This window comes from Dichomitus squalens (genome assembly GCF_000275845.1).
Source record: "Dichomitus squalens LYAD-421 SS1 unplaced genomic scaffold DICSQscaffold_4, whole genome shotgun sequence".
NCBI lineage: Eukaryota > Fungi > Basidiomycota > Agaricomycetes > Polyporales > Polyporaceae > Dichomitus > Dichomitus squalens.
The window spans coordinates 1,060,371-1,076,250 of NW_006766886.1; the positions used below are offsets into that span (position 1 = coordinate 1,060,371).

The 15,880-nt window shown below is 56.6% G+C and overlaps 5 protein-coding genes across 5 annotated transcripts; 3 read left to right on the plus strand and 2 right to left on the minus strand.

Annotated features, from left to right (window-relative positions):
* The first annotated feature begins 1,794 nt into the window (after nucleotides 1–1,794).
* DICSQDRAFT_152992 (uncharacterized protein) lies at nucleotides 1,795–2,836 on the plus strand. Its single transcript, XM_007362520.1, has 5 exons — nucleotides 1,795–1,905; nucleotides 2,017–2,038; nucleotides 2,116–2,179; nucleotides 2,275–2,347; nucleotides 2,419–2,836. The coding sequence occupies exons 1-5, from the start codon at nucleotides 1,813–1,815 to the stop codon at nucleotides 2,479–2,481; spliced, it is 315 nt and encodes a 104-aa protein (XP_007362582.1). The 5' UTR covers nucleotides 1,795–1,812; the 3' UTR covers nucleotides 2,482–2,836.
* Nucleotides 2,837–4,965: 2,129 nt separating this feature from the next.
* On the minus strand, nucleotides 4,966–7,713 carry DICSQDRAFT_124948 (uncharacterized protein; the record flags this gene model as incomplete). Its single annotated transcript, XM_007362521.1, has 2 exons — nucleotides 4,966–6,995; nucleotides 7,098–7,713. The coding sequence occupies 2 exons, from the start codon at nucleotides 7,711–7,713 to the stop codon at nucleotides 4,966–4,968; spliced, it is 2,646 nt and encodes an 881-aa protein (XP_007362583.1).
* A 2,733-nt stretch (nucleotides 7,714–10,446) lies between these two features.
* Nucleotides 10,447–12,107, minus strand: DICSQDRAFT_133500 (DnaJ-domain-containing protein). The gene is made up of 4 exons (XM_007362522.1): nucleotides 11,982–12,107; nucleotides 11,849–11,911; nucleotides 11,389–11,642; nucleotides 10,447–11,323 (listed from the first exon to the last, which is right to left on the minus strand). The coding sequence occupies exons 1-4, from the start codon at nucleotides 12,060–12,062 to the stop codon at nucleotides 10,561–10,563; spliced, it is 1,161 nt and encodes a 386-aa protein (XP_007362584.1). The 5' UTR covers nucleotides 12,063–12,107; the 3' UTR covers nucleotides 10,447–10,560.
* A 324-nt stretch (nucleotides 12,108–12,431) lies between these two features.
* Nucleotides 12,432–13,551, plus strand: DICSQDRAFT_100137 (uncharacterized protein; the record flags this gene model as incomplete). Its single annotated transcript, XM_007362523.1, has 6 exons — nucleotides 12,432–12,765; nucleotides 12,829–12,956; nucleotides 13,018–13,084; nucleotides 13,155–13,226; nucleotides 13,302–13,311; nucleotides 13,372–13,551. 6 exons carry the CDS (start codon nucleotides 12,432–12,434, stop codon nucleotides 13,412–13,414), a joined length of 654 nt encoding a protein of 217 aa, XP_007362585.1. The 3' UTR covers nucleotides 13,415–13,551.
* A 193-nt stretch (nucleotides 13,552–13,744) lies between these two features.
* DICSQDRAFT_133502 (uncharacterized protein) lies at nucleotides 13,745–14,343 on the plus strand (the record flags this gene model as incomplete). The annotated part of the gene is made up of 2 exons (XM_007362524.1): nucleotides 13,745–14,130; nucleotides 14,218–14,343. A coding segment is annotated over exon 1 (335 nt), but the record flags the coding sequence as incomplete, so codon positions are not given.
* Between the last annotated feature and the right edge of the window lie 1,537 nt (nucleotides 14,344–15,880).

Below are 15,880 nucleotides of genomic sequence, written 5' to 3' on the forward strand. Positions count from 1 at the left end.
GCGGCGAGCGCGTTGCCGCTAGGGAAAGGCAGGCTACGCTCACACAGCGCGCAGCGCACACCGCGGGGTCCGTGCGAGCCTGGAATTCATATTCAGCGTTTGGCCATTCAATAATACATCGACTGCTGGAAGCGATGCAGCGAGGGACGTGATAGAGTACGTACAGCGCGGTCTATCATAGGGGCCTGTCAGCCTTCGTTCTACCGGCGTCTGGTCCTGACTGATGCCATCTTGGGACACGTCTATGGAACGAGCGGGAGGTCTGTACAGTCGTTCCTAGTCCATGTGGCACGCGCTTCCATCATCGCGAGATGGAGCTACTTGAACCTTGACCGGTCACAGAAGGCCCATCGTATAATTTAGGAAGCTTTGCATTGCATTTGTAACCATCCCAGTCGCGACCCTGGCCCTAGAGAGGGGTTCGGTTGTCAAAGTGGTCAACCAGAGGCGTGTGCAAAGATGGCGAAGTACGGATCTCGTCACCGGATGGCATTTCCGAGCAAACCATCACTGCAGGGTGGATGGTCGACGTCCTGTAATACCGATGAACCGCTTGCCGCTCCCGAGAAGTTCCTATCTGAATAAGTAGCGGAGGACGGCAGATGGTTTTGGTGCAGATTTCACTTACCTGCTCGTCCGCCACAGCACATGGGGAGGGATTGCATCGCCAGTGGAGATCATCCATGCGTCGAAGCTCAGCAGCAGCAGCTCCAGTCAGAAGCCTTGGCTCTGAATGGAACAGACCGACCTGGGAGCAGTACGGTAAGTAGATTCGGTCGATTGAGTCAGGAACGAAGAATCCATTTCGCTGCCCATTCGTCGGCCTTGCCACGGTGGGCTTCCAGCTGGCGATGCTGCCGTAGGGCGTACGTACGCGCTCCCATCCAACTATCACAGCTGTCTGTCATTGCAGGGTACGGCATAGTCAGCGCGCCTGCCCTCTCGGGTCGAGCGTCAGGGGGCTTGCGAGAAGGCTGCAAACTGAGAATTGCCTCCGGGCTGAGATGGGAGATCTTGGCGCTGGCCGCTGGGTTGTGATGGACATTGTGCAGAGCGCTGGATCGGCCGGTTTGAACGCCCGACGTCGAGTAGCGCAACGGCGCCGACCCGCAAGCGAGATCTACTAGTCCCCCGAGCGTGAAACGGAGCAGTGCGGGGTTATCGGCCGCGCGCGCTGTGGTTTGGACGGGTCTATTTGTCGTTCTCGATATACTAGCAGGCCTGTGGCCGATGCGGGGGGATGCCGTCCCCCCACTCTATACCTCTTATCATCCTGTGCGCACTTTTAACTGAATGGGACTCGCTCCTATCACTGCGAGGCTGAAACATACGTCTTATGTCCACTACAATCAGAGCACCTCTGGGTATTTCACAAACCGGGGAAACTATCGCCGTGGAGAGTCACCATGGAGTTACATCCGAGTCGGACGGGGGCGCGTACGTTGAGATAGCCGCCTGCCTCGGCCCGGGTCGAGCATGACTGACGGCGTCGACAATGTTGCGCACAGCACAGTCGTCGAGCACCACGCCGACGCTGGTCGTGCTGCCGTCGGGAGAACTGAGGGCGCGCGTGGGTCCGCGGCGGGTCGCTTGCAAGGGAGGGAGGCAGGGAGATTGGTGGGGTAGTCGCTGAAGATCAGGCGTCGCGGGAGCTGCCGCGCCGCGATCGGGGATCGGGATATGCTCGATTGAGTCGTCGATGCGATTGCGCTCGATGGCGACGGCGCTCCCTGCCCAATTCGACCCGCGAACCCACCAGCTGATCGTTATCTTCATCTACTTCCTCGACCACCACCACCAGCAGCTACGACAATGTCCAAGGCCAAGTTCGACAAAGCCGTCGCCATCGTCCAGAGCCTCCCCAAGGAGGGTCCCATCCAGCCCTCCCAGGAGGAGCAGCTCTACGTAAGTCTCGTCCCGTCTCCTCTCGCAGTCCCGCCACCGGAGCGCTCTTGACTAACGCCTATTACCCCCACTTCTCTCGGATTACCTGACGATCGCCCGCCGGCGTCGCAGTTCTACAAGTATTACAAGCAGGGTTAGTCACTCAACTCTATAGCTGCGCCGCCGAGCATCAGTTGATGTCGGATTCACGCTGACGCTTGCGCTGCGCAGCGACCGTTGGAGACGTGAACACTTCCCGTCCGGGCCTGCTTGACTTTGTCGGCAAGGCAAAATGGTACGTCGCACCGCTATCATCGTGCTGTGCGCACACCGTGCGAAGACGCCGATGTACATCGGCGCATACGACTGAGACTCCATTGGTGCCTACAGGGACGCCTGGAAGAGCGTTGAAGGCACCTCCACGGAAGAGGCGTACGCCAAGTATGTCGAGAAGCTGCTCGAAGTCAGTTTTCGTTCCTATCATCGCCGAGCCCTTCCTCCGTCCATTAACCTGTTTTGTCTGCGCGAACATAGATCCTCAAGCGGGCAGATACGGAAGAGTCCAAGAAGTACGTTGCGGAAATCGAGGCCGCGTAGGGAACAAGCCGCAGTCAATGTCGTGTAAGAACCTGTACTAAACACCGAACGTGTACGTCTACGGGCCTCTGGCCTTGCCTCCCACTCTCGCCCCACCGGGCCTCAGGGGCGAAGCTTAGGAACGTCATCGATGGACACTGGGAACGGACGTGAGACACACGTCCCGAAGGGGCTTCGTCGGCTTCTACTTCCCCTGCCAACTGCCTGGCTGGTTTCCGCCTTTGTCGAGGCCCGGCGCCTTGTGATGCTTATAGAGTGGTCAGCGGACGCCCAGGATGCCGACCCGTATCCAGATATCGATGATTCTGCCATTCAGCGAAGTTCGGATCGTGCGCGTTTCAGAATCGTAGATGGCGGAAGCAAATGCGTCCGGCGCTTGAGTGGTCTCGGATGTGTACAGGCTTTAAATTACAGATATGTCCTGGTGTGCTGATCCTGCAGGACACTATACTGGGCGATGCTGTACCCTCTTACGCCCACGGGTAGGGTCCAGGTTAATAGAGAGCAGAGACTAGTCGACCAGCTGCCCCTTGCCGCCGTTGGGCATGTGTTCGGTGGCTCTGATGGGCGGCTTCGCATGGCGTCTGAAACACCATAAGTGCTGCGAGCTTCCCAGGCGCTCCGGTCTTTGTGGAATCTCGGAGCGTCTGCGCCAGCACACCTGCCGCATTCGCACTTCGGCGACTTGGGCGCACATGGCGATCTCGTCTGTTTTCAGCTTCCTGCCGGCCCTGCCAGGCGAACACGAGACTGCGAACAGGCCGACCCTTGCTGGGATGTTGGACAGGCTTCGCCCAGTCAGCTGAGCGTGTCAAGGGGCGAGGAACTCGAGAGTTGGCACGACGACTTAATGGAAGATGGCGCCAGCGTGACTGGCGCGCCAAACTCTATGAAGACCGGAGTGCGCACCAGCCGGGCATTGTCGAACATACCAACGGTATGCGGACCCATCGAATCATCATCCATCCTCCGGAGCAGATACCCAGCCACCACGCCCCGCGCTTCTCACCGGATGACACGACACGCGTTCCTATCCCTTCCACAAATACCCCCCGTTTTTAGGTTGCCCCACCACTTAACCTTACCCGAAATTAATTGTGAGAGAGAGAGACCCCGACCACTCCCAAAATTTTAAGCAGGCGCCGTTCCGCAGGCGCCGCGCCTGGGAACTCTACCTGTAACTAATCTGGGCGCGCGCGATCCCCCATCGGCGACATACGGCACACTCGACGGCGCTCCTGGCACTCTGCTATGCCTGGTGACATACGCGTGCTGAGGCAGCACCGGTACCACTGGCTGGCTGCGCGAACGTACCACCAGCCCCAGCTGAGCTGCAGCGGGGTTCTTGCACCGAGGCCGCGAGACGCCGCCAGCGGGAGCCGCTGATAAACAGAGTGCCGTGCACGGTGCGCAGCAGCGCTACCTTGTCCCAGCACAAGCACAATAGGCGAGGAAGCCTTCTCGGTGGGATCTATGTTCGACTCATGCCGTACCGTAACTGGCAAGCCCGAGCGTAAAATGTCATGCTTCGATGCGGCTGATGGCGAACAACAGACCAAGTACGCCGCGCGCTTCTAGGCGAGCGGGTCCCGCGCGTGCACGCCGGTACTTACGGGATGTATCGGATGACAAAGTGGTCGCGGATCGGTGCGGGTGTTACGGATAGTCGAGATACGCAGAACGGACAGCAAGAGGACCCTTGAATATCCTCGCACATGCCAAGTGTACTCGGTGTTGAACAAGCTAGCGCGGGTCCGACACCAGAGCTCCAGAATCACCACCACGTCTTCTACTACGCTGATCCTTCAGCAGCCGGGAGACGCGCTGATGACGACCGATGAACGGCACGGAACCCGGATGCAATATTGTATGAAAACACTGGATTTGGATCACAAAGGGATACAGTCGTACAGAGACACTTTTGTAATACTGGCTGAGACGTTCGGCGTAAAGAAGTCGTAAAACGTAAGCGCGTGGAGTCCATTCGTCGCGAGAAGGACGACGACAACAAAGAAGTCCGCATGGGAATAAGGAGACAGAATAAGCTGAGCGAAAAGGTCGTGACAGGTCGTGAATGCAGGGCGAATTGAGCAAGTGTGAAGGAAGTGTGAGAACACCCACGCGGAACGTCAGGACGGATGCGAGAGGAAGGCATGATTAAGATATCACTGAATTCGTCCATAGCGTAGTGGGGAATAGTCAGCAACTCTAATTGAGTAAGCACGTGTAGTCTGAGTCAGGCTTGACCGACCGACTGACCTACAGGACAGAGGAAGCTGACGTGCGTCTGGCATGCGGATAGAAGGCTCGGTCTCGGCCTGGAAAGGTGTCACGGGTCGGGGGGGGGGGGAATTGGGGTTCGAGAGCGGGAAAAGGGATATGAGAGATGATGAAGAAGCGTGGAGAATTGCGGGATGCTGCGAGATTGGCAATCAAGACGTCGACCTGGACGCGTAAACGCTTGCGTAGCAGGCGGCCGTTGCATCATGAGTCTCCACTCCCAGTACGCCGGTCGGGGTTAGCTACGAAAAGGGATGGCTTCGGCGCGAGACCGTACACGCTCTGCGTCTGCTTTGACCGGCCCTGAGGAGGCGCGGGCGGGGACCTTCCGTGCTCTTCGAACGCAGCTATCCGCGCCGCGACGTTTCCGCTTGACCGACGAGCAGGTGTTGGTTGCTGAACGTCGGTGGTGGTCATCGCAGTGGGGGACATGACAAAGCCGAGCCCGGGAGGCGATGACCTATCCAGGTCGTCCGTGTCCGTAGGAATGATCACAGAGAGCGGTTTAGGCTCATGGGGGTCTGCGGCGGGCTCATAGCTCGACGTTGTTGACGTACTCCCTCGACTGTTGTGCGATCCGTGGGAAGAATGGATGCCCTTGTAAACGATGTCCATCGTGCGGCCCATCTTCTCGATCTCGGCGGAATCGGCGGTCTTGGAGGTCTGCAACGACGTGGCGGATCGGCCGTGGTGGATGCTGGCGTACATGGGATCGTCCCGACGGTCCCGCTTTGATGACTCGTCTTGCGGTGACGACGAGTTGGACGACTCCTTGATGGGGTTCAGACGCGGCGGGGGGTTCGGATCACGGAACTCGAGTGGGTGTAGCGAACGGGAACGAGACGCGTCGGCCGAGAACGCCCTGTCGAGCAACGGAGTCTTCGTGAATCGCGACCACCACGAGTCGGAGCGGCGCATTGTCGAGGCTAGGGGAGGGTTGGCATCGATGATGGACGAGGGGCGACGGGGTGACGTTAGTGCCTCATGCGAACTGCGTGAGTTGTCCGCGGAGGCAGGAGGCGTAAGCAACGCGCCATGCGACGAGTCTGAGCTCGATGATGGGATGATGTGGTCCGTCACAGTGGCGAAGTAAGGTTTCTCCGACACAGGTGTCAGTCGAGAAACGTCGTCGGTCGCTTTCGCGACGCGACTGTACAGGTACGGCTTCGGTGGAGGATCGTTGAGGAAAGGAGCGCCATGGATCTCGACCGCGTCGTCGTCATAGTCTTCGTCGGGCATCTTGAAACTCTCGACTTCGTAGTCGGCGAATGGATCCTCGTAGTACGTCCATTGCGAGACGTCAGACGCCTGTCTGCCTCCTTTGGGTCTTGACGCCGCCCCAGGAGCCAAAGGTACGAAGGCGATTTTGTCAGAGTGACCCTTATCCGAATACCCATATGATGGCTCCTTCTCCCAGTACGTCGCGTTGCTATCGCCGCTCGTGTCTCTGGTCCGACGGGTGCCAGAGGCGTATGCGAGCATAGCGCCGCCCACATTCTTCAGCGATGTCAGCGAACCCTGCACCATATCTCCCAACGAAGGACGGACACGACGTCCTCCTGAGCTCCACGAGCCGATGCTACCATCCCGGCGGACATCGAGCCATGTCGGCTCGAACACCATCGTGTCCTCGTCTGCAAGCATGTCCCGCCGAGCAGTCTGCTGACGAGCCGCCCGGCCAGGGACGAGCCCTGCGAGCTTCTGCTTAACGTTCTGCACGCCAAGCGGCTTCTCCCGCGACCCAGCGTGGCCTACAACAGGGATGACAGGGCCCATATGGGGAGAGTCATCGTCGTCGTCTGAGGCACCTAGACGATGGAAGCTGCTATTCGATGGGCGCCGCCGACTGAGGTACAAAGCCGCAGCGCCTCCCGCTACTAGACCTAGGACACCAGCGACGATGCCGGCAGCAACGGCCGCAGAATGCGACTTGCTCGACTTGCCTGTGTCGTTGCCGCCGCCGCCGCCGCTGCCATTGCCATTGCCGTTGCCGTTACCGTTGCTGCCCCCTTTGCCTCCACTGCCAGATTGTCCACTTGACGTAGAGGAGGAGCCCTGCGTGCCTGTGGACCCACCGGCGGTACCTGAAGGAAGTGACGTGCCGGAAGCTGCTGGGAGAGTCGTAGTGCTCGGACTGGTGACAGCAGGAGGGGGGGTGTACGAGCTGACAAAAGCGCCCTGCGATGCATCGAACAGAAGCAACGACGCGTTGGCCGGCGCAGATGCTCCGTACCCTATCAAAGTTTAATGTGACCCATGTGCGAGTGCAGCGAGGGACAAGGGGTGGAGGTCAGCTCGTGGAGCCAAGCAATGGAAGGTGCGCGGACAATACGCACCGAAGCCGAAGATAACTTCCGAGCCTACTGCCACGGCAAAATGGTCCCGCCGAGGCCCAACCTGGGTTAGAGCGTCGACTGCGGTCCACGACATTGGACTTTGCGTGGTATCGAGGACCCAGCCGTCGCTGTACACGTTCTGCATGTCCGCATCTGCGCCGCCTTGGATCAGAACCTTGCCGTCGTCGAGGATCGCCGCTGCAAAGCCGCGCCGGGGAGATGGCAGCGTGGTATTCGCGACGTTCGTCGCTGTCCAGGTATAGTTTGACGAGCTGGTGTCCAATGTCCACACGGTCGAGAACGCCATGAGCGAATTCTCAGATGGTGAGTAACCGCCAAAGACAAGGAGTCGTCGGTCTGCAAGTATCACAGAGGCATGCCCGAACAGGTCAGGGGGTCCATTCGTCGTGGGGAGTTGCGTGAAGGAGGATGCAGAGGGATCAAAGACATAGTGATCGGAGAACGCGTTCCCTGAGCCGTCGGTTTTCTCACCTCCGATCAGGTAAACTTTTCCGCCGCTCTCGCAAGCTGTGTGGTATATGCGACGCAGCGGCTCGTTCCCCCAAGACTTCGTCTCGAGCGGCCAAACGGGATTCAAGCGGTTCGACACCTCCATCAGGGCGGCAGAGTCGGCCTCTTCAGGATCCGCTATAGGCCCATTTGGTCCAGCGTCCCCTCCGAAAAGGAGTAGACCGGCGGTATTGAAGGGGGTAAGGGTATGCCAAGCTACCGCCGGGCCCTGTGATGAGGAGCAATTTGAGCAGCCCGCAACATACTGCCAAGGCGGAGAGGAGAGATCGAAGGAGGTGTTGAGGGGGAGGTAGAGAACGTCGTTGTTGACTGGCGCCGTCGAGTAGCCAAACGCATTATACTGGTCTGTACGTCCTCCATGGATAAGAAGCGTGTCCTCCACTGATGTCGAGGCCTGGCCCCATCTGTGGAAGGAGCGTGAGCCAACTATTTCGCGATACAGTCTGATTTATATTCCCGCTGTAGCTTGGGCTGCTTTTACTCAAAGGGCGAACGGGACCGCCATGACGATTCGAATATTTGAACGAATCTGGGCTGATCGTTCTTCGAGTATATGGCGTTCCTCCATGGCGCTGTGCATGCATCAGATCACGCTCGCCTTGTCCCTACTGATGCATGTCATTGTCGTTCGGCAGATCCTCCCAATAGTCCGGAGCATGTCCGCTGCACCAAACGATGTAAAGGGAAACTCCTCCGGACCTCCGGCATACGTTTCTTTGCTTCGTCTCCAGCAGCCAAGCCCAATTTCATGCAGTCCCGAGTCCAATGTAGCATTGTCAGACAGGCCGAAGATGCTTACCTGGGAATGGCCGTGTACTGCTGCGCCCAAACGAAGTCCTCCACGAGCGATAGGACGAGGACCGAGGAGAGTGTGGCCTCAAGGAGCGTAAACATAGTTTAGGAATCAGATAGAGAGTATACAGAGATGGTACATGTAGAGAGCTGATCGTCGTAATGGGTCGTGAGTGGAGGATGGAGCTCTGGAGCCTGGAGCAGCGAACTCCCTGGTTCTGCCCATGCCCAGAACGCGGCGCCACCATAGCCGCCCGCTCCTTATTTGTCTTTGTTATGATCACAAGCCATCGCCCCCAACCAGCTCCTCCGACCTCCTGCCCTTCTCCAACATATTCAATCGCAAGCAAGGGACATCAGATCCGCGACGTATGTACTCTACAGGGTTTACCCGGTAAAATTTCCAGGCAAATCAGCACAATCCCTACCACTCCAGTACTATGCCGAGACTCATGCAAACATCACAGGCGCGGCCAACTCCTCCGCTAATCTGATCAGAAGACCTATATCAGCACCAGCGGCGGATAAAGCAATTAATACATCATGAACTCTTGAGACGGCGAACGGATGTGCGAGAGGGAACTCGAATGCAGACGGCGAAGCTGCCAAGGCGGTCGCCCCTCTGCCCTACCGACTCGAGCGGCAGAACGAGCACAGCAAATTCTCGAAGCACTCTAGGTAAAAGGACACCCAGATACTAACCTGCTAGTTGAGGGCGTACTAAGGTGCCTCAGAGCGCAAACGCACTCTCCCAAACCGGACACGCCGTTGAAAACCTCCCCGCTCTGCGCAGCGCAGCGCGACGATCGCTTGCTGACGTTCGCTAATGCACCCTGGTACAGCTCCCTAGCGTACGACACGCAGAGTCTGTCGGGTTTCGCAGCGGGGTCTTCCTGCCCTCGCTTGGACTTCGACACCTTGCAGGACGCGGGCGGGCGCGGCGCGCTCATGCTCCACCGCCTCGGGGCTGCAAGGGATTTTGAGCCTTTTGAGCAACAAGCAAACCAACACTCTGCTGGCTGCGGCTGGCTCACTGAGCTTACTCTGACCTAGCCCGCTGTCATCATCAATGCCCTCATATTCATCTGGAGTCGGTGTACGAAGATAATCGTACGGATGTCATCTGAGAGATGGACGGTCCTTGGGTGGTCCTAAACAGTGCATGAACACCTCGCTGGAGCGGTGATGCATACTCTGTAATACGACATTGGCATGAGCCAACTACACATTTTGAAGCTTGTGTTTATCTTTCAGTCTGAGCTTTAGATAGCGTGCAATGTTCTTGACTTGCCTGCACCGAGGAATAGGCTTCAGCGAGCCTGATGAATGTGCGTGTTCTGATTGTGATGCATGATGCTCACCCCCTCCTCCGTGTTTCAAGCATTCGCCACTTTGGGCCACCACCGACTTATCTTCGCCCAGGCGGACGCACAAACTCTGCAGGATAAGTTCTTAGGTGGCGTCGAGGAGAAATTGCAGCTCTGAACACGCCTTTACTAACCATTAGACCGGACGCCTGGCATTGCCTCGAAACCGTGGGTGGATAGTTCCGCACGACATCCAAGCCCGAGGACGCAACTATTGGCATACCGTTTCCTCACAGTACGAGAATATTCACTGTTAATCGGGCTGATGGATAAGTTCGATGTCTGTCACGTACCTGGGGCTCTCTGAGTTAAGTGGAGCATGTTTCTGGAGACGAAGTGCAGGAAACCTGCCGGTTCTACAGAATTCATACCCGCACGGCGAGAATGGTTCCGGTATTCATGGTTTGCCTTGGCTATTGGAGCAGCACAACAGCCGTCTGCTTCCTCCTGCATGAAATCGTGGAATATCACAAACCGCTTAGGAAGAACTTGTGTACAATGTACACGGCGCGCTCCATTATCAATTGTTACAATTCATGATCAGCCGGACGACCTGGAAGATTCCTGATGAATAGAGACCGCAACCTGTAGCGTGTTTACCTACTGAATGTTGTGTTATGCGCTCGACATCGTGGCCACGTCCCGATACCACACACACGATTGGATAAAACGGACGGAGGGTATAACAAATAAGTCTATCCTACTAATACTACATAATACAGATGCGATGTATGATACACATATTGCGCTAGAAGTCCAATGCAACGTACACCTTAACCAAGCACCTTCCGAATACCCTCCTTTTGCGCGGCGGTTAGCCTGTCAGGGAACACGACCTCCCACTTGACGATCATGTCACCCTTCTGCTTGACTGCACCCGCCTTCCTCACGGGCATGCCCTCCCCAGAGATCGTCGTCGTCTGCCCGGGCTTGATGATGCCCGCGGGAGGGGTGACCTGGATCTTCCGCCCGTCAAGGTGCTCCACGACCTGCTTTCCAGCCGAACCGGTCAGCGCGTCGACGAGCGGGACCTTCACGGTAGCGATGAGGTCGTTGTTCTCGCGCGTGAACCGCTCGTGCGGTTTCTCCTCAACGACGAACACCAGATCCTGCGCCTCGCCATTCGGCTGCTCGTTGCCCGCGCGCGGGAAGCGGATCTTCGTCCCGCTCTTCCAGCCTGGGTGGATCTGGATCTCGAGCACCTTGTCCTCCGTGCCCCCGTTCAGTAACCGCCGGCCGACCTTCAGATGCTTGGTCGTCCCCGAATAGAGGTCCTCCAGCGACACCTTGAGCGGCTTCGTGATTTCGGACGGCTGCGGGGGCGGTGGAGTCGACGTCGTTCTGTGCGGAGTTGAGCGGCCACGGGGCATGCCGCCTGGCATACCGCCCCCGCTGAAGAATGACCCGGACATGTCGTCATCTTCGTCGTCGAACATGCTCGAGCTCATCCGCGTCGACCGCGATCCACCGCCAGGGAAGCCCCCACCCATGCCGCCGAAGCCCATACCGCCGAGCCCGCCCATGCCGAAGATCTGTCTGGAGAAATAGAAAGTATGAGCAGGCGCGCCGACGCAGTTCCAGAGAAGAAATCGATTGCTTACTCGAAGATCTTGTTCGGGTCTGTGGGCGAGAAGCCGCCCCGACCGCCGCCGCCGCCACCACTGCTGAAGCTTCCTCCGGGGCCGGAGGTGAAGGTGAATGTAGTGCCTCCAGGGAAGCCACCAAAGCTCGAGAAGCCGCCGGGGCCCCCTGCGCCTTGTGGAGGCACTCCTCCACCCTTCAGACCCTCCTCGCCGAGCTGGTCGTAAATTGTTCTCTTCTGCTTGTCGCTCAGCACTTCGAAGGCCTCGGAGATCTGTAAAAGCATGTTAGCACCGTTCTAACGACACCTATACTCCACGGAGCCCGAGGGTTATTGCAACCTGCAGAGGGGCCGTTCGGAGAAGAATTGGAGGACTAGAAGACTTGTATGACATACGTCCGCTTATCTCCCTTACGATCCTTTACTGCAAGTTGTACGGCCTCCCAACTCACACCCACATGACTGAAACATGTGCATACCTCTTTGAACTTCTTAGCAGCCTCCTCTGAACCAGCATTACGGTCTGGATGCCACTTCAAGGCCTAATTCAAAGGAAGCATTCAGTACTCCGTTTCGCGATTCATTTACTCCATGCTTTCAAACGGCACTCACCATCTTCTTGTACGCCTTCTTGATATCATCCTCACTGGCGTCACGCGAGACACCGAGGAGTTTGTAGTAGTCTGTACCCATGATGATGTGTAGGGTAGCTCAGAATGCAGTCACAAAATAAGCACACGGTGAGAGTGAAAAGTCAGGGAGCAGTTTCGAGGGCGAGCTCGTCGTTTTATTCATGCTTGGTGCCATTCTCGATCCTGCCAACACGCCGACGGACAACCCAGCCCTTGCCAGAACATCCTAGAAAGGGCTTCAGCCACAAGTGACGTCGTTCCCATCACTCCGCTTGAGTCTCAGCCATCTCCGCGAGGACAGCCCACGTGCCTTCAACGTTTATGTCATAGTGACATGTCACAGACGTTCGCGGGCCGGACGTCGTCCTCGCCGTTCAGGTCGCTCTCCACGACTTCTCCTTGCCCTCTGACGACGACCGCGACGACGACAATGGCGACGCCCAGACCCCCGCGCGAGTACAGTGACACTCAGGATGACGACAGGCGCAACTCCATCTTCCGCAGGTCCTGGTATGCCATCACTGACATTCTCTCGCCGTTCTCCCCCTCCGCGCTCGCCTCCCTCCCCAAGAAGACCTTTGCACGTCGCCCCCGCTATACCCGCGCGGACAATGTCCCCGATGTACCGCAGAATGAGGACGGTCAGATGCCAACCGTCCGCGACTATCATGCTATCAACCACGTCCCCCCGCAAGTCCGTGTTCCCAAGAAAATAGCTACTCCGATCAAAGTGGAGGGCAAAGTCTGGTTTGCGAACGAGCGCAGTGCGTCGTGCATTCGTACAAGACGCTCTAATCTGTAGTCTTATATATTTTGCATCATCGCAGCGTGGATATCATATCTTCAGACTGCCGTTCTGATTGGAACGCTTGCGCTCGGGCTGTTCAATGCGTCGAAGGATGATGTTGCCAGGAATTTCGCGTACGCGTATGCTGCGTTGAGTGTCGTTGTGCTCGTGCGTAAAGTATCTTGGTACCTACATCTGGTATAGTCGGCTCAACTCGCGGCCGGTTTAGATATACGGTTATGCTCTATACCAACATCGGATTACCATGATCCGCCGACGCGATCCCGGCCACTTTGGTTAGTTCGATAACATAGTGATACCATTGAGACTCGGGACTCATCTCTCTGGCTTCTTCCAATTCTACAGACCAGATCACAGGTCCGGTGCTCATCAGCGCATTTCTCTTCTTCGCCGTGCTTGCCAACTTTGTTGTACGAGGTGAGCGAATAAGTTAGCCTCAGTCTTATCATATACTTTGAGGACTCACGTAGTCCTTCTGGACGTTCCTTGCAGTACGTGAGCTGTAAGTGCTGTATGGCCTTGCTACTTGACTTCACACTCAACGATGGTTCCTGTCGTTCAGGCAGAGGAAGAATATCCCGACCGGGCTGCCCTTTGTGCTCTGAATGTCTAGGCATCATCTTCAGTCGTTCGGCACCCTGACCGGTGTGAACACTTCACGTATCAAACGTCGTCAGCTGCTCTGTCAATTCACATGCTATGTATCGATACTGGCTCCGCAATTTTACTTCTTTGACGTTCCTGCCTAATGTTACATTGCACATGGCATTATGCTTTGCTCACTCCTCGTGGCCCTCGACGTAGGTGATCGGCTCTCAACCAGGTCCGGGTATGCTGCTCAAGTCTTCTTGGACCGCCGCAAGGTCAAAGGGTTCTGCCGTCAGAGAAGAATTCCCGGTCGTGGGGCGCTAGGGCGGTAAGTGACCTACACCCTAGCTTCTCTGTCTGTTGACAAGATAGGGTTCATTTATCGGGCCATGGGGGTATACCTTTCACATCAAGGCATTCATGCGCAGCCTGAAAACACAGACTGCGCGAACATGAACAAGAGCGACGAGACATACTACCGATTAAACACAGTCGGACATTCCCGACACGGAAATCACTTCAATATACCTCATAGTGCCTACCTCCCTCACAATACACAAGTGGGAATACGTGTTTCGAGACAGCCTCGCTTTCGTCGGTGTCTTGCCGTACCGTGTAACGCCATTGCGAAATGCTGCAGCCGGCTTCTGACCGAGCGGACGTCTAGTTTCTATGCTTGGATTTCCCCTCCAACACGGCGTCTCACCCGCCGTATAGGGACTAGTGTCTACCAGTACGTCCCCGTCATCTTCGCATTTTCTTGAGCGTCTCTATTGCGCACTAGATACTGACCAAACGCGGGGATATTGTGGCATCGTAGATAAGGCGTATTCCATTCTCTGCCGCGACTACGGTGCCGGCGTGCATCAGTCTCGTGGCTATGGGCGTTCGGCGGGGAGTCTATGCCGTTTGACGGTGGACCCTTATTCTCCTCAGCAGAGACGCCAGGTGCACGGAAGGTACATTGTGTCCTCCATTGTATAATCAGCGTCTTACCTCGTGCTCGGCCTGCAACTGACTCCGACCCAGGTCGCATGGATATCCCTCGCTACATCGCCGAGCTCGTCCGAACGGCAGTGGCATGCCGTCAAGATTTCTTGACAGTCTGTGGGCAATGCCATTCCATCGTTCCCGATGTTCTTCCGGAAGTTCGAGCATGAATTCTCAGCCTGCGACCGACAATGCCCGATATCCCGTCTTGCGCACGGACGTGCGGCCATGACCACCGCTATTTTTGCTTGCATCGCGCGCAGTGTGCGCTCTCGCCCGGACGTACGTACGCGGAGCAGCGGGTGCGTAATCGTGGCGGCTCTACCACTGATGCCGGCTTCATTGGCGAATAGAGCAGAAGACGCCTTTGCAGGACGAAAATGCTGGATTCGGCAGTGTGGTGACTGCAGGGTGATCCATGCGGTCGGTCCTCTTACCATTCTTCATCGTCATTCATTCCTTACTGTAGCGCCCGACGAAAGGGACATGTAGTCGCTATAAACTCTCATACAGATAGTTCACGACCTCATCTCTGCCACATCCGCATCCATCATGCATGATTGTCACTGCACACGAAGCTTGCGGACACTTGGCGTCACGGGCTGGGGCGGTGAACGGCAAGTCTAATTCAGGAATGCTCGCAATCGTTTGAGTGCTAAATGTGTGGACGCAGCCCTGCCACTCATCTCCCAACCTGGCTGTTCGCCTACCCTATCCACCAGCCTCGCCGTTGATCGCTACCGATAAAGACATCCCTATTCACTACCCTGGTGTCCATTCGACGCCCCCGCGGTTGCGAGTTCGCGATCTGGTCCCTCCTCAGCGTCAGGGGAACCGCGAGGTTATGCCCCCCTGACACGCATTGATCAGCATTGTTCTGCGCAGCGGCAGGACAGTGACCAACGGTCATTCACTCTGCCTTGTAAAGTCTGCTGTTCGACAGCGTCAGGTTCAGCGGATGTGAGTCCCTGAATGGTATTGCCAAACACCATCTCCGTTGCCCGGTTACATCTAATTGACGGGTACTTGCCATTGGAATTTTCTTTTGCACTCCAGCATGAAAGTGAAGTAATGCATATCGAGGAATTATGGTTGGCTCCGCTGAAGCATGGCGACCGCTCCATGATCACAAAGTACTGTGGTCTATAGAGTCTCCTTGTTCATCTGCCAGCTTCATCCGATATCTTTCCGAAGCGATTGCTGTAGTACGGTCCATATCCGTTGACAGGAGCCTAGGTTCAGGACACATCGTACCTTACTCGTCACCAAGGAAATCATGCGCCAAGCGCGCCTTTCACTGACCTGGAACGTAAAGCTTCTCGTTATCTCTTGATGCGCTCCTCCGTTATTCTGCACCTTCCGCGCCCCTGACTATGTGGTAGGCAACAGATTGTCAAACACCATATTGCGGTGATGGGCCTGCTATGTATACGCTGCGGATAATGCGAGGGTAAGTAATGAGTCAATTTCACATCTCTTTGCGCTGATTGTAC